The sequence below is a fragment of the Tetrao urogallus genome (genome assembly GCF_951394365.1).
Source record: "Tetrao urogallus genome assembly, chromosome: 3".
NCBI lineage: Eukaryota > Metazoa > Chordata > Aves > Galliformes > Phasianidae > Tetrao > Tetrao urogallus.
Window position 1 is genome coordinate 41,260,780 of NC_136815.1, and position 23,687 is coordinate 41,284,466.

General features: G+C 38.2%; 1 protein-coding gene across 7 annotated transcripts in view; it reads left to right on the forward strand.

The window, feature by feature from the left end:
- The window catches only part of NOL4 (nucleolar protein 4), a gene marked incomplete at both ends in the record, with an annotated part of 182,687 nt that overhangs the window by 82,432 nt on the left and 76,568 nt on the right, over window positions 1-23,687 (forward strand). For all 7 annotated transcript variants that reach the window (XM_079533564.1, XM_079533566.1, XM_079533567.1 and 4 more), the window contains one exon: window positions 21,782-22,065. In XM_079533564.1, the coding sequence (XP_079389690.1) occupies window positions 21,782-22,065 (284 nt within the window). The remainder of the gene's footprint in view (window positions 1-21,781; window positions 22,066-23,687) is intronic.

Genomic DNA, 23,687 nt, shown 5'->3' on the forward strand with positions numbered 1-23,687 from the left:
CTAAATTATATGTTACTTTTCCAAAGTAAGATTGTGTTTAAGAACAAATTTGTTACTGTCTTGAAAGACAAAAGCAAAACTTTTCTTTTCAATTTATGTATTTAAGTGCAATCTGATTATTCACTTTGTTCATTTAGTTTTGTGCTTAGAATACTGAAACTGTTTGCTATCACAGGGTGCTGATATAAATTGCACTGGTTTCTCATCCTTGATTTATCACTGCAGTAAAACTGAAAGGCACTCAGTGGTTCATATCAGGAATTCATCAGACAAAGCCAGAATCTGAGTTACCAAGGTGTTGAAAGAGAGAAAGGAATAATAGATATGGAATTAGGAGTTTAAAAGTCTCAAATCAAGGGTTTGATTCTAGTAACGGGCACTGTAGCTCAGTTTTAACAAGAGTTACGTATCCTTAAACCTTATGCTCAAGGCCAGCATTTAGCACTGTTGAATCTCAAATGAATAGTTCTTAAAAAAAAAAAAAAAAAAAAAAAAAAGACTGATGTTCCTTTTCACTCACAGATATACTCTGTGAATAGCTGTGTAGAGGAACTATAAAATAAAAGTGAGAATTAAATGGTGATTTTACAATTAGGCATAATAATGCAAACCTTCAACTTATTTTGCCAACTTTGGAAGTTGAACCCATTTAATAGCCTTATTTTCCTTTCTTTCTTCTTGTTTACTTTAAACATGATATCCTCAGACTGCTCATTTATGGCCAAAGATGTGAATTTGTGTAGAAACATAGGACAAGATGTATCTTCTATATCTTCCCACATCTTTTCATTAAACTGTGAGTGTCCTGTTCAGAAGAAAAGTGCTTTCACCACTTATTCCCTCTCAAACAAGAGTCTAGATAGAGGACACAAACTTCAGACTCCACTTTCATTAAAAAGTGAATTCTGAAAGGTAGAGCAGGAATATGACAGCTGTTGTACCAGCTAACTTCTAGTGAAGACCAAGAGCTACTACCTGTAATTTTGAGTGTTAGCAATGTTTTTTGCTCCTGGTATGGTACAGGTATGTGTTGCTCCCTAATCAGAGTAGATTGCTTAAATACATGCCATCACATTTAGTTCTTGCAAGCAAGAACTTGTTACATGAGCATTAAGAAACGAATTTTTGCATTCTAAGGGCAATACTTACTGATTTCTATACTTACAGTTTGTGAAACAAAAAAAGAAACAGAACCTCACTTTCATTAACCATAGTAGTAGTCTAGGTATTTTCATTGCATTAATCTTGCTGCCATATGTCCCTTTCACAGTGTGAGAAGACAGCATGTGACAGAAAAAATTTGTAACATCATTCGACATCTGATTGCGTGCCCTTTTCCCTCAAAGCCAGTTTGCATGCCTACAAATATCAGTGTTTCCCAGTGGAATTCAAGGGATAAAATATTGTCTCTTGAGCTGAAAATTATTTAGCCAAAGATTCTTCAGTATTTAGGAATTCTGGCTGGATGATTTTAAAAGCAAAACCATATGTCGTTTACATGATTTGGAATTTCTCCAGCTGCGTAGAACAAGAGTAGAAGAGTGGGAAAAAAAAAGAAGACAGCTAATACTAATTAGATGATAATAAATACAGGTGCTATAGTGTGTAGTGTAATTCATTTTCATAGCAAGCTGTGGGATGAGTCAGAGACAGCAGATTCTGAGTGATACTATTCTGTACATGTGCGTGTATATTCTTGGTACATGCTGAGATTCAAATTAACATAAAACTGGAAGGATTGTGTAACACATACTTTTCAGTGTTTGAGATGCACAATCTTGTCTAGGTGGGGAAAATACACTGAATGGTTTTTGTTTGTTTGGGTTTTGTCTGTGTGTTCCTCACTGCAAATGCAATGACAGTAGTAGCAGGAAAAGATGGATGATAAGTCCATCCACATTGATCCTGGCCACAGTTTGTCCCTGGGCTCACTCCCAGACTTCCCCACAATTTCCTTTCCTATTCTAGGCAGCAAGGTGCCTTTACAAGAGGGCCACTTCTCTCTTCTACAAAAGCCTTATTCCTGGCAGTGCCTGGTCTGCTGAGATCACATTAAGCTTGGACTGACCTTCCAGCCCTCCTATACAACTTGCTGCACAGGAAAGCTACATGCTGACCCAGTGTTACCACCCCCACCCCAGGAGACCTGGCTCATATGCAGTCTCTGGGCATTTTCATGTATTGGAGATCATCATGAGGCTCTGTTCTTTCCACATTTCCTGAGAGAGAAGTGGTTTCAGATGGTGCAGATTTGACTCATCTGCAGCTCTTTCAGTGCTGAGTACCAGCAAGCCATTGCTGGTACTGAAGGACTGGTGGTCCTGTTGCTGTTGCTGTGCGATGGACGTGGCCATGCACATCAGTGCTCAAGAGCAAGGGCACAAAGGAGTACGGAAATGGTTCTGTGCAAAAGGATGATTAAAAGCATGGTTTGAGCCTGGCCTTATGAACTGCTGCTTCTTTAATGGGAAAGCTCCTTGAGACATGCTTGTGTCTGCAATAACACAAGAAGGCACTGTCGTACAGAATCACAGAACGGCCAGGGTTGGAAGGGGCCTCAAGGATCATGAATCTCCAACCCCCCTGCCACATGCAACTCCACATTCAATACTAGACCAGGAGTGCTCCCACCTCCAGGAATTTACCACAATGAGATGTTGTGTGGTGCTGTGAAAAATATTAAGAGAAAACCCCTCTGCATGAAAATTTGATCGAATAATTAAAAATGCATCAATAATTGAAACACAGGGACTACAGAAGCTTTCTGTTGTTCTCCTTGACAAGAAATGCTTAAATTGAAGGATCCAGACGTGATGCAGAAGCAGCAAATAACTATTTGCAGGATGGATCACTCGATTTCCTTTGCCTGACAAGCAGGGCTCCCAGAGCTCATTGTGCTGTGTGTGGGGGATGCATGGCACTGCGATGTGCTGTTGTCAGCACCCAGCCTTCCCCAGGCTGCAAGCCCTGCGCTCCCAGCACAGCGCTGTGTCGCTTTGTATGATGGGTGTGCAGAGATGCAGTTATAACATGGTGGGGAACCACTGCCGATGCACAGGGTTTGGCTCACGGCTTCGTTTCTTCATCACAGTGAGACGTTAGCATGGACTGAGTGTGGGGTGATGTGTGTGAACAAGCGGTGTTTCACAGCTGTTTATAGAATCAGATGTAACGTAAGCGAGAATGGCAGTTGCATTAAATAACACTCTGATCTCTCAAGCATATTCTTAACTAGTAATCTCCCTGTAGCAAAACACACAGCTAATCAACCTCCCAGCCTGCCAGTGAACTTGCAAGGGAATTAAATCCTGGAGGAAGGAGCCCGTGCCCCCGAGGAAGGCTGAGTGCATGTTTCGCTGTCGTCTCTGCAGCTCATCTCCCTGGTCCCACTGCTAGAACGTGCTCTGTTGCCATGGCAACCCCATCTCCTGCTTCCTACAGGAAAGATTAGCTCGCGCTGTGCACTGGAGAGAATTTAGGGGAAGTCAAGCTAATCCCTGGGTGCACTGCGAGAGAAAGGTTGGACCTCGCCTGAGGGATGCTGTACCCGCACTGATAGAATTGGCCTGCCACAGACACTGGTATTTAAGTTGAAGAGCAGAATTCACAGTAAGTGTCAGATCCTCCAGAGAGGAATATCGGATGAGGTTTTCTAAGTCTCGCTGAAGACTGTCCCATGCCAACAGTGGAATGACAGCAGGAGGCTGTGTGTGGAATACCAACGTGTTCCACCCTGTTAGGTGCTATTTCAAAGACAGGTTCAAAGCCTCAATTCCCTGGAATCTAGGTGATAAAATTTTAAAGCATCATGGTGAGACGTGCACATGGAAACCTCGTTTGGTGCACAAAGCTGAGCTAGTGACGATGTGTGTGCCTTACAAATTGCGTGCCTCGGGATTCCGTGTGCCAAAAAATGAGCGGGAAACGTGCTTGGTGTGTGCTGCAATACCAGCTGCAAACGTGCTGAGCTGCAGTAAGCATGATATGTACAGCTCCTGATTCAGCAGTGTGTTTTCTTCCTATTAAAACCCAAGCAGAGAAAACATCAGCTTTTTAAAGATACAATCACAATCCCAGGTTTTCTTTGAGGAGAACTCATTTTGCTATAGCTGAATTGAGGCATTGTGTGACATGATGCAGCATGTGAAATGTGTGTCTGTTCTATTGCTCGTAGCAGTTAACAGAGGGTGTTGTAGCTGTTTCACTGCCAGTTGTTTTAATGCTGTTGTTTTCTTTGCTGTGGTCCTGTATTTCACTTTAACAGATACTCAGGTCTCCCAGCTTTAAACTAGACAATTTGCAATAAGACTTGAGCTGTTTGTTTTTTTGTTACTGTCAGCTTTTCCTAAAGTTGTTTTTTTTTTTTCAGCTGTTTCTATATTCAGCCTATGTATTTTTACAGCATTAATATGCTTGTTTTCCCTGTTGAGTTTTTAAGTGGAAAAGTTAAAATTATTTAATATATGCAAATACTATCTAATTTAAATTTATTTATGCATATGTTTTACATGTATAAAGTGTGTATGTGTGTGTGTTTCTGCAATACATATGTGCACACATACATGCAGATAAATAGGCTTTTTGCAATAATATAACAAACCTGTTTTCACTTTGAAGAATAGGTGATTTTTGCATATCTAAAACATTTCTTGTTGCAAAAACCCAATAAACAATGCTTAGCCTACTTAAAGAAACAGCACTTTCCATATTTCTCTGTGTTTCTATAGAGAAAAAAGGGAAAGCATCATGGCTGATAGGATGAAAAACCACTGTGTTGTCTTTTCTGAGACCTGGGTCAATGAAATGGGTTCTGAAGGGATATATGTTTTCTTCTATTCCCTCCCAGGGCATCTCAGAATGGCTCACACATAAGCCCTAGATAGATTAATATAAGAGCAATCTTCTCTGAAAACTTTTTTTTGTTTATTTTGGCTTGTTTACCAAATAGTAAGAGAACTGTTAATCAAAAAGAATGTCTGTCTTCTGCATAGATGGTAAAATCAGTAGCCACTGCATCCGTAGAGCACTATAGAAATAAACACAAATGATATGGAAGCTTTATTACATTTTTCAGGCTAGCCCTTGAATATTTGGTAGACTTATGGGTAGTAGGGAATCTGCACAAGTGTCAAGCAAAGTGGGGATCAGGATAAGAGAAAATTCATCAAATAAATGTTTTTCATTAGAGAAAACACTGAGAAATTAGCGCTCATTACCCTTCCAGTTAAACTATTGATTAAAAAGTCCCTTCTGCATGTGGGCATATTTGCCAGAGAATTCACTGTATGCTTTCACAACTTCTATGAGGCTGTTTTAGTGAGACCTTTTAACTTAGCTGTTTACAAATCTCTAAAAATGGTACATGTTTAATTGCAGAAATTTTCTACCTTTTGAACCATTCTGTTCAATTAAATTAAGCAAGATGTAGGATATTTTTTATCTCAAAGTTGTGCTTTATCTTTTTTTTTTTTAATCTAGTGTCTAAATTGTGTATCGAATAAGGTTGGCTGGTCAAACTTTGTCTCCACTTCTGTTCTTCCACAAATCATACGATTTTAGGAAGTTGCTCCAAGTTTTATTAGGCCTGAATTTTCACTAAGGCTCTTGAAATCCTTGTCTGTATTCTCTAGACCATTTTACTACAAACTGTAAACAGGACTAACTGCAGCTGTGAAAGCGCAATAAGGATCAAAGCTCTCAGACCCATAACCTGTGATGCATTCTCTTTCACAAAGAGATGTGAATACTTCTTGGGACAGTGTGAGGGCAGATCCAGGCTCAGGAGTCCAGGCCTCCAAACTTGAGGGAGTTCCTCTATAAACTCTGTGTTTTGATTAAAGAAAACTAATTTTCTAGACTTACAAGAGCAGAGACTCACAATACTGTACATAAATAAATCAGAGTTCCTCAAACTCCTAAAAATTATAGCAGCAGCATCTCCTACCAAGTTTCTTTAGTTGGATTCTTTTGCTGTGAGGACTCTTGGCCTCCTCACTGCAGGGGTCACTCTGCCCAATCTCTTCTGGGGCCCTGGGCATTCTGATCTAGCACATGACCTTGCAACAGGCAGCCCTACCTGTGGTGATGGAGGTTGGAATTTGATGATCCTTGAGGTCCAACCCAAGCCATTTTATGATTCTGTTCTATGATGATTCTTGTCTTTATTCCATTTCTGCTTGGTGTTTCTGCTCCCTGCAGGTATTGCTTCTACCTGACCTGCTTCCTCCCTATGCTACAGTGTCACAGCATTCAGGCTGTCTGCTGGCTAGATGTTGGATGGGCAAATGTAATACTCTCTAATGTGTCTTTTCCACTACAAAAATAATAAGATTTAATGTATATATTGGTTCGCCAGATTGAAATTTAGAATTATGACACCAACCTGAAAAATACTGTTAATGATGTGTCGCTCTCCTTTCTTGAAACATTTCTATCGCCAAAAAGAAAAAAATAATCCAAAAACGTTATTGATAAAGCACAACCCCTGCCTACAGCCTGAGATATTCCCCCATTTGGGATTCATGCATAACAATTTGTTCCTCTCTCATTGTGATCCCCATCCAAGGAAAAATAAGCAAGATGTTTATCACTTCTCAGGTGCATGTTGCACCTTGCATGAGCTGTCTGTCTGTTAACATCCATAGATAAGATAAAATCACAAACTCTATTCTGTCCCAGCAGGAATCTTGCTGTTGGTATTCTCATTAAATCAATACAGAAATCACAAACTTATACTATATACAAACTTTTGACTACATTGCATCTTTAAGCACAGTGTATGTGTTTCTCCATCTCGAAGATTTATCCAGCCCATTCTGTTAAGAAAGCAGCAATATATGTATGACAATGTATTTTCTTGGTTGCAAGGCACTTTGTTTCATTAGGCTTCTCTGCCTCTTGAAATTTTTAGCAGGTGTACCTTAGTTAATGGTGTTCTCAACTGACACAGCAAGTTTAGATCTATTGGGATTTTTTTAACCTTGAAACATAAGCTCAAGTCATCTGATTATTGTCTGTATTTTCCTTTTGGTTAAACAAATCTGCAAGGATCTAAAAATATTTTTTTTGAGTTGAGAGTTTGGCTTAATTTGAAACACTAACATCCACATGGGAATATTTTGACTAATTTAAAACCTCCTTTATGTGTCTTTTCTTTCCAAAGAAAAACTCTGAAGCCAGTAGGTGTGTGTAAATTACATTAATTTAATGGACTAAATTATTTCGCAGGCAGCACACACTGGCTGCTGTTGACTTTAGTGAGATTAAGAACATATATATCCAAAGGTAGATTTCAGCCCTCTCTACGGTGTTTTTCTGACTAGCTTTGTACCAGTTAATTAAAAAGTGCTTTCTCAGTGCTGCACTATTGGCTTCATGGTCTGTGTGTAGTGTTTTATATTAGCTGAAGAGATTGGCAAAACAACAATGTTAATTTTCAGCAAGGCCACAAAGAAAGGGTGAGAAAATAAGATTTCCTGGTCAAATTCTCTTTCTAGTGGTACATGAGATATTACCTGCCTTATTGACAATAGCCTTTATATTAATGCAGGAGGATTTTTTCTTGTTGTGACCTTAGTACTTAGTTACATATGCTACCAATCATGGCAAACTGAACTTTTTAGTCTTCTCCAAAGTTTATTTAATTTGTCAGTCTATGACAGCAGTGGGCTAGAAGGAGCTTGAGGGGCAAACACCACCCTACTGGGCAATGCTAAGATTCATTTTACAATCAAAATATGTAACAGTAGTTTCAATAATACCAAAAATTGCAATTGCAGTAGAAATATATACAATAAGAATCCAGGACTTTGCAACTCTTTGCAACCACCTGGACTTTTGCAAGATTTACAAGAATCAGTGTAAGCATTACTCATTGCACATTTATTTCTGGCAATATATTAGTTACTGGTGTACTCTGGCATGGACCCATTTGATGGTATGTCTATAGGTGGATAATAAGTCCTTTTGAGTTTGTATTTCTCTAGTCATTATAGTTTAAATAGTTTTCTGAAACATACTGAGGTTTTTTTAGAAAAATATGCCCTCTGCTGAGTAAAGGAAGATGATAGTTGCTTTTGTGTTTGAGTAAGTTACATATTTCATGGCTTATGTACAATAAAAAACATGTGTGAGCCAACTCTTTAGGTACAGGTTTGTTTTTCCTGTATTTCATAAAACATCCATATGTAATGGGATTCTATCTACACCATAAATTCATTATCATTTGTAGATATAGGAATAATTACCATGCCTAATTGGATTAAATTGCTTATTTGCTTCAGGTTTCCATAGCATTATCAATTGCTTTTCTTAAAAATATATCTTGTATGTGTGAGTAGTTGAACTGAATTTAGACATCAGCCACCTGAAACGCTTGGCCCATGCAAGACTATTTGTGTGGGTTGATGACAACATTAGCAGTAATCTTGTAGTGTCTGTGATTTGTGAATGCATTCAGCCAGCAGCAAACCAAATGGCATCTCATAAAAATGCTGCTTTGGATATTCAAGTCCAAGTGCAACAGTGCCATGCTACTCACTAATGACATCCCATTCTGTTCTTCATTGCCATGTAATCTACTGAGAAATTGCACTGTCCTGTTTGCAAGTGTGCTGTCAGCATTACTCTATTTCTTGGTTTTTATCTAAATTTCCTGCAACAGCAGCTGTGTTGTTGAGTTTGACAGCTACATTTAGTGTAGGAAACTCCAGACGCTGCAGAGTTCATTGCTGAAGTTAGAAAGAAATGCATTTTGTGAAAATAGATTGAAAATCAGGTTGTAGCATCTACATAGGTATGACTTCCTTGCCCATGATTTTTATGTCATTTCTCAATTGTTTCTTGCTCTTTGTTAGAAATATGTCAGATAACAGCTGTCCCAAGCTTTCTTTAGCAGACTAGGATAATCTCAGCCTGAAAGTTTTTGGACTGAAAATCAAAAAGCCTCCACTGGGGCATTTTTCCTACAGTCGAGAGATTCAAAACTCTTATCTGAATCAAGCAGTGAAGAAACTGAAATTTAAGTATTTTCTGCATCATTAATAATTACTCCATTCCCATCTATATGGACTTGTCTTTGCTATGTTGACAATGTGCACGGAACAGTACGTTGTTCCAGGACTTCAGCTAATTTTGGGGAAATGGAATCAGATGTGCTGTGCTTAGCTGCTTGCATGAAGAGGAATGCCAAGAATATCTTTGAAGTATTATAAACTTTTCTGAATAGGAAAATAATAATCTTAGAAAGCCTTCTAAATGCTTCTTTGTTGGAGCTGCTGTCTAAGGCTCATAAAGAGCGGTGTTCTCTTTTGCAGAGGATGCTCTTTGAGTCTTCCAAAATGTTTTTGTTCTTACTTTGGAGAACCAAAGATGACAACAATTATTTTTCCTGAAGCTGAATCTTTTTAAAGTGTCTGAGTGGACATACACAGTACAAATTGTCATTTTGCATCAGTATTTTTCTGTGTGTTGAGTTCTGTGTTATTCACTCCGTTAGGAGTAATAAAAATATGCTTTGACTTGACTGATATGTAATTTTTGGACCAATTTAGCATCTAACCCTGAAGCCTTTTGTTGATTCCAAAATGAGAACCAAACTGGTAACAGTATGAGAAGCTGTCATATCTGGAAGACCTGTAGGTGCCATCAACAACAAACTTGCCAACCCAAATTTGTTTTTGAAGTGCAAGTAATAGTTTAGATCACAGAACTTTTACTATTTACCCTACATTATATTATTTGATGCATTCGTCGTATTATTTCTTCTGATGGCAGTAATTTACAGGTGCAGAAAAGGAAAAAAATCAGTTGCTGTTCTGCTAAAGAGGACACACTAAGCATTTCATGACGTCCAGTATCAGTATTATTGTTTGTGTTTTCACTAATACAAAAATAACAGCCCATCTGGATAGAAATAAGTATTTCAAACAGAATTCTATTTATGATCAAGATTAATATCATATTTTCCTTTTTACAGCACAAGTATAACTTTTCTACTTGATCCAATGATAATAACTCTCCACTGAAATGATAACTTATTCTGTTCTCAAACCCAGCTTCATATCCATATTGTGCTTCTAAAAATTTATAGCTAAGCTTCAGAATTGGTATATTATTGTTATTTAGGAAGGAAAGAAGTTGATTTTGAAGGTGATGATGATAATTGTAAAGCAAAGACCTGGGGTTAGAAGGAACTTCTCAGGAATTCTGTTGTTTTGATGGACATTTACATCTCATTTAAGCAGGAAAAAGTTAGCGTTACTCATTGTTTTTGCAAATGTTGTATATTGTCTATTTTCTCTGGAAGATTAGGAGCAGGTTTGTCACACAGTAATAACAACAGTGCTGTTTCTATTTCTAATGTGTGTTTCAGTTAGATTGAAGTAACTATTCAGCGATGAACCCTACAAAACATGTGTATCATGGGCCAAATGATCTTGTTTACAAAAAGATTTTAAAGGAAAGTAAATGATACAGAGGATTTTGCAATAGCACTGTCCTTTGTACTTTGTTATTTAAAATAATACCAGACGCGTCTTTGAGTGCTTTGGACCCAGGCAAGCATTACAAATAGAGAACAATATTGTGGTCAGAATGCTTTGTTTGCCAGGAGTACCTTGCCACTTTCCACATACAGATCAGTTGGGCTAGCTCAGCAAATAGTCATTTCTCAAAATTTTATGCTGTTCTTCATCCTCAGATAACCCCTCATTATAATGAGATCGAGTATTATGGTTGAGTATGTTTCATTGTTTCCCTTTCTAGCACTTTAAGCTTTAACAACAACCTGTACATAAATAGTTGGAGTTGTAGTGAAAAACCATCTCAACTTCTGTTTCTGTCAGTCATTGTTCCTCATCAATACTGTAAAGTGCCGAAAAATCACATGCCACAAATATTCTGTGGGTGGACTCTCCCATTGCTGAATCCTGCAGTGACATCAGAAATGAATTAGGAGCATGGATCTGCTAGTTTCTTCCTTAAGAAGTCTCTCTGTCTGCAAAGAACTGCACGACCATTCTCACTGAGGAAAGAGATTCTGTTCATTCTACTTCCTGCACTGCTGAGTATTCTATTTTTGAGTCTAGGTCATAATGATGTTTCAGTAAGGGCAAACTGACCACCTTTAACAAGAAGAAAAGTTTTGAAAGTTGCTGAATTAGTATTATGTCCAAGATTTTATAGTAGTGTTTCTGCTGGCATTAGCTGTGAAATGATTGCCTGCCTTTACATGAAGGTTTTCAAGCACGGAAGTCTTCAAGTTTTCCCTTCTTTCTTTTATACTGATGTTCAAGACATCCTCTCATACTTGTCCTATTCTCCACCAAAGGGCTGTCCACTGTGCTGCAGAGTCCATAGGGAAAAGAGATTCAAATTTAGATGCACTGATTAGTGAAGTGGCTCGACAGTTTCAATTTCAAGATCACAACTCTGGTGAGGAATAACTGGATGTAGCAGAATTTCTCTCAGACCCTTTGGGCTTTGTGAACTTTCTGCTCATTGTATCATTGTTATTTGACTTGCTAGAGATCTAGTAAGATCATTCCGTCTTCAGCTACCTGTTATTCTGCTGATTTGTAAATGATGGGGAAGAAATGTTCAGCTGTACTATAGGAACTCTACAAAATGCATTGGCCTTGACACTTTTGCTAAAAATAATTTCTGAAAAATAAAAGAACATGTTTTAATTTTGACAGTGAGATTGGAAGTTAACATCTATATGTAGCAGCATGATGGAGTCAGGATTTAAAACTGGGGGCTTTAACAAAGGCAGAAAAAACCTTTCTGTAATATTAACTATTTAATGGAAAGTCCACAGTCCTCTGCCTTATATCATCCAATGGGTGATAAAGATCTCAATAGTAAATGTCAATTTACAGATATTATTTGAAAATCTGCTGTTTTTCAATGGAAATTAAATAATATGATTCAGGATTATACTGTCTTTGGCCATGTTATTTCATAGTTATATTGCAAAAGAAGGCAGTAAGAGTGCCTTCTAATGAGATTCAATACTACAGAGCAATAACAAGTAACAAAGAAGAAAAAATCGGCTCACCCACCTTCTGAAGATCAGTGATACCTCAAGAGAAGTACAATCTCTATCCAGAAAGATGGTGCTCACTGGGCTGCTGACCCTTAAATGAAGGGGTAAAGAGGCGTAGATCCAGGCTCCACCCCTTCTGGTCACTCGGGTACAAGGCTTGCACCTAAGCTCCCTGGATTAGCCATGCTTTCTCACCTGGTGCTCAGCCATTACCTGGCAGTTCCACTGCAATAGTACAAAAAATATCAGAAATTATAATATTGTATAACTTCTGTATGTATCACAGGGAGTTTTAGCATTCATTACAAGAAAGAGGTTTTTCAGACTGATTAAAGGGATGCCAGGAACTGTTATTTTTCTTCCTTTTGTTTGATGCTTATCACTGTAATCAACATGCTGGTGAGACTCTTGATGTGGCTTTGTCACTTATCTCAATGGCAGTATTTTTGCATTCAGGTAAATCTTCTATAACACAGATGAATGTTGTCATTTTTGCATTACTTGGTGATATTTAGGGCAGTGTTTAAACATTGTAGATGCTGAATATTTTTAAGTTGTTTTTAACAGATGTAGTGAAAAATAAAATTAAGACAGCATAATTTATGTGGAATTCAAAAATGATTGCATTTCAGATGGAGAAAGGCCAATGAATTTGTTACTAAGAGTTTCCTTGCTTGACTGGAATACTGCTTTCACTCAAGCAGTGAGGACACCACCCACTGTGGCTACCCAAGGCATGCTCAAATAGGGAAACAGTACTTTATGTGGTGCCAGGGACATCCCTAAACATTTAAAAGTGACAGAATAAAAGGAAAACAATTCAAAAGGAGCAATTAAACTATATCCATCAAATGGATATCTATCAAATATTTACTCAGGTTTGTAAGAGCAATTTTCCAGCTCAGAATTCTTCATCAAATTTCTAAACTCTAGTTTGTAACTGAATTCTGCACCGTAAAGTTTGGGTCTTAAAGAAGGGTTTGGACTCCATGCTGCTAAGGCAACATGAAGCTCAAAGCACTCATTTGTGATTGCTTTCTAGGCTTCTCTTTCATTTCTCTCTTGCTTAAAAGACAGCTATAATGAACCTTAGGTCCTCAACCTTAGTGCCTTTATAGAAGGGCAGGTAAAACTTTGCCTATGGGAGCAGAGCAGTCATGCAACCATGTGTCTTGCTCATGTTCAGGGCTTCAACCTTCTAGAATGCAGTACAGACTGATGTGAGCACTCACTGTGAACCCTCTCAAAACACCAAAGCTGGCAAGCTGCATTTTAGACTTTTAAGGGTTTTATTAGTGACACCAGTATTTGTGGCATGCAGTCTGTAGAGATTTTCCTGACTCCAACTTGATCTTATATCTTTGCTTTCGTCTTCTGGGAAATCCTGATGAAGTAGAAGCTGACACTGCACAAATGCAGTAGATATGAGTGGCAGATGAGTTTAGCATAATTCATTTCAGCCTCTTTTAGGTTGCTGCTTAGGAACCAAACTTGACCCTACATTTTACTCCTTTGTCTGTTGCTGGCACCTTACATATTCCTTTCGCTGCCATGCATGGCTCTAGCAGTTAGCTGGAGAAGCAAAACCCTCTTTCAGGTTGGACAAGAACGAGGCAAAGGTAAGATCTCTTGGGTTATACAAATACCAAATATTTTGTATTTCTCCTTTACTTAACATGTTTCTGTCTCCCAAATTCTTTTGTTGCAGATATGTTTTGTGCTTGATTGGAATTTCCCTCAAAAATAAGAGCTGGTCCATCTTGAACCCGATCTGCCGGTGTGCCTTCCCCAGTTCCTAGTTTTATATCAGTAAACAGTTCAAAAGCCTGTAGTCCTATTTAAGATGGGTACAAGCTAATACCTCTAGCACAACTCATCCATCTGGCTGAGAACTTTTTCCTGAAATGCTTGTCCAGAAATTGAACTCTTAGCCACAATTGTCAAGGCCAGATGACATTTTACCTGATAAATAAACAGATTAAAAACTTTTAGAGATTTTCTGGTTTTCTGTATTAAGAACTGCTTGATAGATCTTTTGCCACAAAAGTGCCTCAAAGGTTTCTGCAGAGTAAAAAGAAAATAAGGGAATTTTCTCCCTGGATGCAGTTAGGGCTATGTCTTTTGATGTGGAAATGCCAAAGGACAAGTAAAAACTAAATGCATAGTCATAATAAGACAACAGTGGACACAGTGAGCTATTCAATTGGTTATTTACATGTGTGGTACCACCCAAATAGCTATTCTGTTCCATCTCCTTGTGCATATTCAGAAACAGAGCTCTGCAGGCAAAGTAAGCCTGCAGTCACCCACAAAGCTTTTTAAATGTGCCCTTCTCAGCACTGCTATGAGTGACAGGGCAGCATTACTATTCTGACAGTTGCTGATGCCGTGGAGCGGCAATTCTTTGTTCTTATTTAATGTTATAATTGAATACAAGGATCTGTCTGTTTTGTGCCTGCACCAAGAGACATTTATCATAGACAACCTGTTAATTTCTACTTTCTGTTTGCTTAATAACAAAATAAAATTTACAGGCTGGCTAAAGTTGATACCACTGTGTATGTGCATGTATATATCAAACCTATGAGTCTTACTGTCTTCTCACTGGCAACATCTAAAGATTAGTTTTGTAGTTTTCTTTGTTCCTTTTCCTTTATATAAAAAGATGCAATGCTTGAAGACAAAATTTACCCCTGGCCATTATTCCACCACTGAAAGAAGCAGTGAGGGGTTCAGTGATTGGCGTAATATTGAAACTGATGGAAATTCCAGGTTTTAATTTCAATGCAGCAAGTTCCATGGTTGAATTCATAGAAGCCAACCACGTCAGGAAAGTCAGGTGTAGAAGGATAAAAACAATAATTGTTAATGTTGTTGATGTTAACTGAAGAGGACAATTAATACATATTTTTGCAAAGAAGCCAGTGCTGTCCCACTGAGAATGGAGGGAATGTTCTTTGCACATCACACTCATGTCCTCTGCAAGGTCTTACCCGCCTCTTTATACCTGTATGTTGTTTCCTTGCCACAGTACTGACATTTGAGACGAAACACAGTGGCAGTAATTTTTCTGATGAGCACAGAAGTGTGCTTGAGACTTACAAAGGTTCAAAGAGCAACTGGACATTTAGAAAAGAAATGTGCCGAGTGTCCGATCACTTCCAGCTCAGAAAGACCTTGAACTGAAATTCACCACGGGCTGGACAAGCTGGAGAGGGGAGAATTCTCTACATTTGCCTTATTCTCTTCCCCAAACATTTCCTAATAACTACTTCTGGAGATAGGATATTGTGCAGAATGGATTTTTGATCTAACCAGCTATGTCCGTTCTTACGCTTTATGAAGTTAGGAATAATAGAGGGTCTGAAATCACCTTTGTACCTCCATTAATTCTCCTGGTGTTCTTTATCATAATGTGAAAAGAAGAGGAGAAGATGAATAGATTTAGTTGATTTCAACTGGCTTTTAAGTTATGTATTGAACTCGTGCTTGAAAAATGACTTGTGATACAAATGAAGCATAACCAAATACATAACTGTGACAAATTGATATTAAACGGTCATTGTGAAAAGTGGTGGGAGTGAAATGTGACCTCGCTTTTTTTATTAGTTCTTGGAGAAAAGGCTTTATAATTATTTCATACTGCAGAAGTTCCTGTCTATACCACGTTTTCTCTGATCCACCGTGCTCCTCTCCCCAAATTCCTACTGCTGGTTGCTATCAGTAGAGGGTTTCTTTTCAGTAGCTACCATTATGAAAGTTTGTTAGCATGGCTTGGGCTTGTGAAAATACTGAAGGAATGTAATTTACTTACTTTTAAACATTTGCTATGCCACATATTATTTTCATCAAAATTGTATTGTAACACAGAAAAAAATAAAGCACGCATAATGTTGAAGCCAAAGGTTTAAAGGAGGCAGCATAGTAATTCAAAACTGCTCTGGAATCTATCACTTTTTGGTCTGCAACTGTCTGTTGCAAGTGGTCCTGTTCAAATGAATCAGATTGCTATGGCCATAAGCTGTTGTTCAGCAAGATCTGAGCTGCTGGTATCCAGCCCTAAGAAATTAAATCAACCTTTGCTATACAGACCTTTGGTAGGCAATCTGAGAGAGTGGGTTTTATGACACACTGCACTTGCACAGGCAGCAGCTTCAGTCTCACTCTTCCCACTCAACTCATTCATATCCAACCTCCTCCTTTTAGAAAGAACAGTTACCCATCTTACAGTAGCTGCAGCTCTCAGAGCTTTTCTGTCAACAGGCAGCCCACTCCAAGTGTTCATTTAACCTGTGTTAAACGAACATGCTAACCTGGAGTCTGCAAGTATCAGTGTATGTCTGGACTGCATATGTGCCTATATACCATCTTTATGTCTTACAGCAAAGCAAGCAAAGTGGCTCCAACAATTGCACTATTCATTTGTTGTGATTAATCAGACTGATTATCATCAGTGATGGTGTTACCTTGTATGATTCTGCTCATATGGTCATTTTTTTCCTAATTTTCCCAAAAGAGCCAAAGTTGCTCTGTTGCAAAGTTGCTATGTTATAACTGCTTTGGCATCTTTGGGTTCTTGCTTCACTTTTTTTGTTAATGTGAGGGATCCTTTGCTTCCTGGCCCGTCACCAGCCTTTCAGAAGATGTAGCCTCCAGGTGGCTGTGTGGTTGTAGGACTGTGTCATGCTACTGCTGTTAGAGCTGAAGGGCAAAACTGTAGATTTCTGACTTGTAAAATATGCAGTTAGTTTCAAGTAATTTTCATACAATTTTCAACTAGAAAAACTAGTTAAGCATGCTCTAAATATTAATTGAATTCTAGCTTGACAAGTAATTTGAGAAAAGGAGACAAATTATTCAGAGATCTACCTTTGTGTGGAAGGGTTTGTTGACTCCCTCCCTGAATTATCTGCAAGGAAGACGGGAAGCCTGAGTGATATATAGTATGAAATTGTTTGCTAACAATAATGCAAGAGATCCTTTAAAACATCTGCAGATTTTTTTCTTACAAGGAGATAAGCAAGAATCGTGTATATGTACCTTAGTTCAAGGTTCACAGTAAATCAGTGATGCTTATATCAGTTTTAGATCTAAAATTTGTGCTCTGAGAAAACTAGTGTTTGAGGGACTTGTTATTCAAGTCAAATTTCATGCACACTTCAACTTGTTTCCCTTTAAGAGAGCCCTTACTGTGAACAGTGTTGAGGATTTGACTTATCTGATCTGAGGACAATTCTCTCTGAGTGGAAGAGCTCCATTTTAACTTGCAGAAGAATTTTTACTCTAAGCAAAATGTGCTTTTTGGTCCATTCGAAAACATAGATGCTGTTGGTAGGAAAAGGTAATCCTTTAAATTAATACCTGACTTCCTGCTCTAAGTCAGTGTCCTTAGATTGTGAACTGTAATGGAAATCACTTGCACAGTGTGATGTGTAAAATACAGAGAAACTGATTTTTGGCAAATAATTAGGTCATGTAGTAGATAACTGAAGTGAAGGATGCAACTGTTCTGAAAAAAAAAAAGCAACTATTTAGAGTACCTGTTTTTGTGTGTTGGTTGAGCTTTCTTTCCTGCCATTTTTTTCAGTTTGGGCTGTGCTCCTTGGTTCAGCAGAAGGCAGAATGCTGTCCCATTCAAACAAGCTTTTCTCTGGGGGGGGTTATACTCCTTAATCCCTCAAAGGGCATATCTGTGTAGGCATTTCTGAGAAGCAAAATACATACCTGTTTTGCAGTCAGATTCTCCCTTTTCAGGCTTATGCAACAGAAAATGTAGATATACTTCCATCCTTCCAGTGTGTGGGGTAAGGGTTCAAAGTGACAGTTCCTAAAGACGTGGCTTGCACTGAGGAAGCAGCATTGTCTGATGAGGCCATCATTCACTATCATGGCTGATGTCTCTGGACAGCGGTGACCTGGGGAGGAATTGAAGATGTGAATGGCTGGAGGGGGAACAACTGTTTACAAGGGTGGATAGTGATAGGACAAGGGGGAATGGTTCTAAACTGAGACGAGAGGTTTAGGTTAGGTATTAGGAAGAAGTTTTTCACACAGAGGGTGGTGATGCACTGGAACAGGCTGCCCAAGGAGGTTGTGGATGGCATTCAAGGCCAGGCTGGATGTGGCTCTGGGCAGCCTCGTCTGGTGGTTGGTGACCCTGCATGTAGAAGGGGGGTTGAAACTAGATGATCTTTGATGTCCTTTTCAACCCAGGCAATTTATGATTCTATGATTCTATGAACTCTTCTCAGTTCCTCTTTTGTGACTGTCCTGGCACATGATACAGGTCAGGAAGCTATCTTTTCTTTCAGCTTGTGGTACCTGCAGCTGCAGGGTGCTTTCCTGGAGGTCTTCTCATAAACCTTCACAAGCCATGGTTATAGTAAGAGGCATATTGCAAAAACACACTGTCCTTGCATCAGTGGTGCAACCATTGCCTACACATGAATTGGCTGTGATGAATGCCAGGCCCAGGCCAACCCCAGCTGCCACCATGATGCCAATGAATCCCAGGTCCCACCAAGTTCCTTGCTTACATTTCTCTGCAACCCAGGGGCTGGGCCTCTGCCTTTGTGGCCCACCTTTAGTGGTGTCCTTCATGAAACAGGAGCCTTTTTTTCCTCAAACCAGTGACTCACACAGTCTGTGTTTCTGTGCCTCAGGCACTGGGTAGCTCCAGCTTTAAAGTAGCCTTGTTCTTGGCATGAGCAGACCACCTGCCCAGAATGAGAAATGCATGAAACCTTGTAATTTAGTTACCTTGGTAACATCTGTAAGGAACTACCAATGCTAAACCAGTACTTTTTATTTTTTTATTTTTATTTCTCTTATGGCAACACATATTTATTTTTACTTGGCAAAAGTGTGCTTTATGGTCATTGCAGCTGTTCTCCTGAACACTTTTCCTAACTGACAATCGGGAAACTGTTTCTAATGAGCAAGGTTAAATGACTGTAAAAGATGGTATTTGACTTTGAAGTAGAACTGAGATATACCATCAAGTAACAAAGCTTTTGCTAGGCAAAGCCAATGTACATGTATTATTGCTTCAAAATAACATAATGCTTGATGACATTTATTCAGCGTAGGTATTTTATAGGAATTTTTCAATGGTTGTATTTCAGAATAAGCAGAAAAGACGTTAAATTTTTTTCTTTCACATTGTAACAGGCAGACATGTGCAAGTTTTAGTTATCAATCATTCATCATACAGGAAAAAAAAAAAAACCACGAAAGAAAAGGAAGAGAGAATTAAAACCAAGTTAATGACTCCAAGCCCAAAGAAAAAGCCTTTCTGTGAACTTTAGCCGTTCCTGGATCTGGCTCTGGACACACCTCCTTTCCTACTCCATCACTCCCATTTAGCCATCCGGCTCCTCTGCACAAGATTCTCAGCTGCCAGGACACAGTGTCTTCCCAAGAATCAGATTTAGGTGCTGCAGAGGAAGCATTGGCCTCAGCTTTTAGCTGTGAATTCTCTGGTAACTGAATTGTTTCTCTCTTTGCTCCCAGCCACGGATAATATCCTGAACTCTTAAAAGGGAGGAGCCTCCACCACTTGCTGCTGATTGATTTAATTAATTTGAATCTATCTGTCACTTGTTAAACCAATAATCAAGAAGGCAATCATCTAATAACAGTATAAATGCAAATCAGCCCTAGCAAAAGTGTTTCTCTTTTAATTAAATTGAATTTCTTTTTTATATTTCAGAGCTTTTAAAATGAATAGATAATATAGCTGTTTTCTTTTAAAAAAAAAATCATCTCCCTTTTCAAGTACCATTTCCTAGTTCTGAATTATACAATTCATGTAAAAGTGTATTTATCTATGAAAATTTATTTGGAATTTTAATCTTTTAAGATTATTATTATTATTATGTGTTATTGTTAAGGTCCTGTAAGTCACAAATCACAAGGAATGGTTAGAGATACATTGTGTTGACCTCAAAATTATGTCACTTCAATCTTCAATTAGCCCCAGGTTTTTAAATAAGAATGTCACAGTGAGATGGTGCCTAAAATGCAAGTTGTATATATTTAAAAATCTGCTTCTAGGAACAGCGTGTATCTTTTAGTCTGTATACATTTATATTTACAAGAGAGGTAATGTAAAAATGTTATAAACTGAAACATATCTTGCTTTTTTGTTTTTTTCATTGCAGCCATTAAATATAAAGCATTTTGTAAAAGTCGAATCTGCTCCTTAAGTAAAAGCATTTAAAATGTCATTTTTATTATGTATTTTCATGAAAATAGATTTTTTTACAGGTTTAGAAACCAAAAAATCTTCACAATGGGAGCCAAGTCTTACATACTTTGACACAGTATTGTTGGATGCGTGCAGCAAGCAAAATGCTGATGTATGATGTCTTGCCTGTGGCTCTTTAAGAACTTAAGTGAACTAGATCATTACCAATTTGTATTGGAATTTTCTTCACTTTCAAAATTCTAATCTGAGGGTCGGAATACTTGTTTTTTACTGTGTTAACTATTGATAGACAACAGTTTGATCAATCGTGTAGCTTGAAGTGTGAATGTTTCTGAGCACATCCTTTAAAGTATGCATTGTGGTGTCTTTAAATACCATATGTGTATGAACATGTTTGTTTCTTTCAATGGAAAATGATTCGGAAAGCCTTGATAGCAGATGTCATATAAAGGTCCATTTCATGTCATGTCTCCAGTTTTGATCTGTGTGAATTCCAGGTGGCTAACTCCTCAGTTTTGATTCCAGCTTTACTACCTATGATATACACAGACTTGTAGGACTCTGGGCTGGGCTTTGCACCATGAGCTAAACTACATAAATTGCTGTAAGGTGCTTGGTAGAGCAAGTAAGCAAATTGAGGTCCAAATTCATCTACTGAAGGATAAATTGTTTATTAGTTAGCCAAAGGACTGCTTCAGAGTGAACAGTGGCTGAGAAAGTAGAACAGGTGGCAAATCCCAGTGCTGACAAACACAGGATATACAAACACAGAAGCATGCCAAAATATATGTTAACCAGACTTTTCAGCTGTAAAATATAGGGGCCAACACCACCACATCCCGAGTCTCCAGATGTAACTTCCAGGTTGATAATTTAATCATTTATTAAGTGGTGTTTTAAAATGTATTGTAACACAAAAAATGAGCAAAAGAGATGAGCACGTGAACGAAACAAAGAGGGGATCTTTTGCTTTTGGAGTCGACTTTCTCAGTGTAATCTCTATTGCCAGCAGTGAATACATTGGATATATTTACATTGTATCTGTGTAAGAGGATGTTTATGAATATGACATATGCTGCTCTGCACCTTTAAAACCTGAGACTTACATTCTCTCTCAATACCATGTGCATCTCTGTTAACCTCAGAAATATGCAAGACTGCAGCAACGAATACGATATAAGAATAAATAGATCCACAGACATATGGACAGACAGATTGTTTAAGACAGATTTTGTCACTTTGTCCCTAAAAATCCAGTGTGATGGTTAGCTTTTGCGTACACAGTGACACTAAGGTGTCAGCCTGGATCATTTCCCTCAACTTAGCAATATTTTGTTGATTTACACAAAGTTTTTATTTGAATAAGTGGAGGGGTGTGCACACACATTTTGCAGAAATGTACTGAGATTAAGTAACATAAACCTTTTTAACTCTACTTTGAAAAACATTGTGAAAATATAAATTATGTTTGAACTGGACAAAAATGATGATGTGGCATATGACTGAAAATATATATTTTTTAATAGATGATTCAGCTGCAGAGAGTTTTAATGGCAATGAGACCGTGGGACACAGTTCCAATGCTTCAGGGGGAACACACTGCAGGGAGATGGCAGAAACCAACAGTAATGGCAAAACAAATCTGGAGCAGGATGAGCAGCCTCTGAACCTGAGTGACAGTCCCCTCTCTGCTCAGCTGACTTCAGAATACAGACTAGATGATCACAGCAGTAATGGAAAGAACAAATACAAGACTCTCCTAATTTCTGATCTCAAGATGGAACGGGAGGCAAGAGAAAATGGAAGCAAGGTAAGATGCTTCCACGTGCTCCAGATATGAAGTGTGTAGATTAGAAAAGAAAACGCTTTGAGAGGCCAAACCAAAGGTTATTTCCAGATAAGTACTTATGCAATGTGTCTAATGTTTGTCACACCATTACTCAAATGCTATATATGGATTTGTATGCTCTGTTACACATATATGATTCATACGTACATTAAGTGTATGCAAGTGTATATGGGTGTACACGTATATACATAGGCATACATAGTGCGTTCACACTTCAACAAAAATCTTTGCAGTTCTCCATCAGACATGAATTTTATCAGCTTGTTTATTGAGAATTGTCTACATTATCTATTTGAGAGATATAAGAGTGTGTTATTTAATAAATAAACAGATATATATATACTGGGATACACATCTATATGTATATTCATAGATGACCATCTCATTACATGTATTATGTGTCTATAGAATGAATCCATATAAATGTTAAGTGTGTATGCCCAAACAAATTACTACGTGTGAACCATCAGCATCTGAAAGGAACTGATTGGGTTCCTTCCGGATTGTTTGTGTTATGCAAGCACCTAACCTGAATTAAAACTGACAAATTTGCTTTAAGAAGCTGTAATCCCCTGAGGGCTTTTCTTTGTAGTTGCAGTTATGTGGGTAAAGAGGAGCAAGAGTGCTTATATTGTGAATAAAGGCAGATCCTATAGACTAGACAGATAGCTTGATAGATATTCATCATGAGGGCATGACAGATGTAGGAAGGGTGAAGAAATGGCTTGTATTATAGAAATTATCTGTTGTTCTGCTCTGCTCTTATTGGCAACAAGTTCTTGATTTTTTAATCTGATAACTCCCAACTGGATTACCTCTTTTACAGCAGCAATAATAAGATGTTAGTACTGGATCCAAATACTTTTAATGCTGGTCACTAGCTCTCAGTAGCACACTTCAAAATAACCTGACAATATAGGTGTACTTTGAACTCCCTTGTTTTTTGCAGAGCTTTGAAATATGAGTGATGCGAAAAATCACTTTTTTTAGGCAATCCATAATGGGATTGTACATGACTGATGCCTGGAGAAGAGCAGTTATTTTCATGAAAGTTTTAACTCCTGTCATCATTGCCTGTGGTGTAAAAATAAAAACTTGAAATGTTAATTCAAGTGTCTGGTTTTGATGGGTAAAAAAAAGGGAGACAAAAAAGGAGATTGTTAGTAGTTCTCCTTCTTGGCCAGTCCCATTTAGCGAATCATGTATACCCAAACTTTCTCCACCAGATCTTCATGAAAACTTATTTATCAGCATGGAATGCATTTGTTTCTACAAATTCTAATTTATTGAAAATGTTCTGAATAACTCAAGTCTGGGAGTGTGTATGCACTCCAGTGCTGAATTTATTCACTACTTTGTCTACTGCACAGTGAGTTCCAAATTGGCATATATGAATGGTATTTTCATTTGCTCCAGGGCACGTTGTTCCAATGAACCTTCTCTAAGCCAGTCACCCAAACACTGATAGACACACAGGCTCTTTCGCCTGAGGTGCATTACTGCTTTTGCCATTACTCTTGTACACAAATAAGCTTGGTGAAGGAAGGGAGAAATCTTAATGTGGAACTCATTCACAGCTAAGA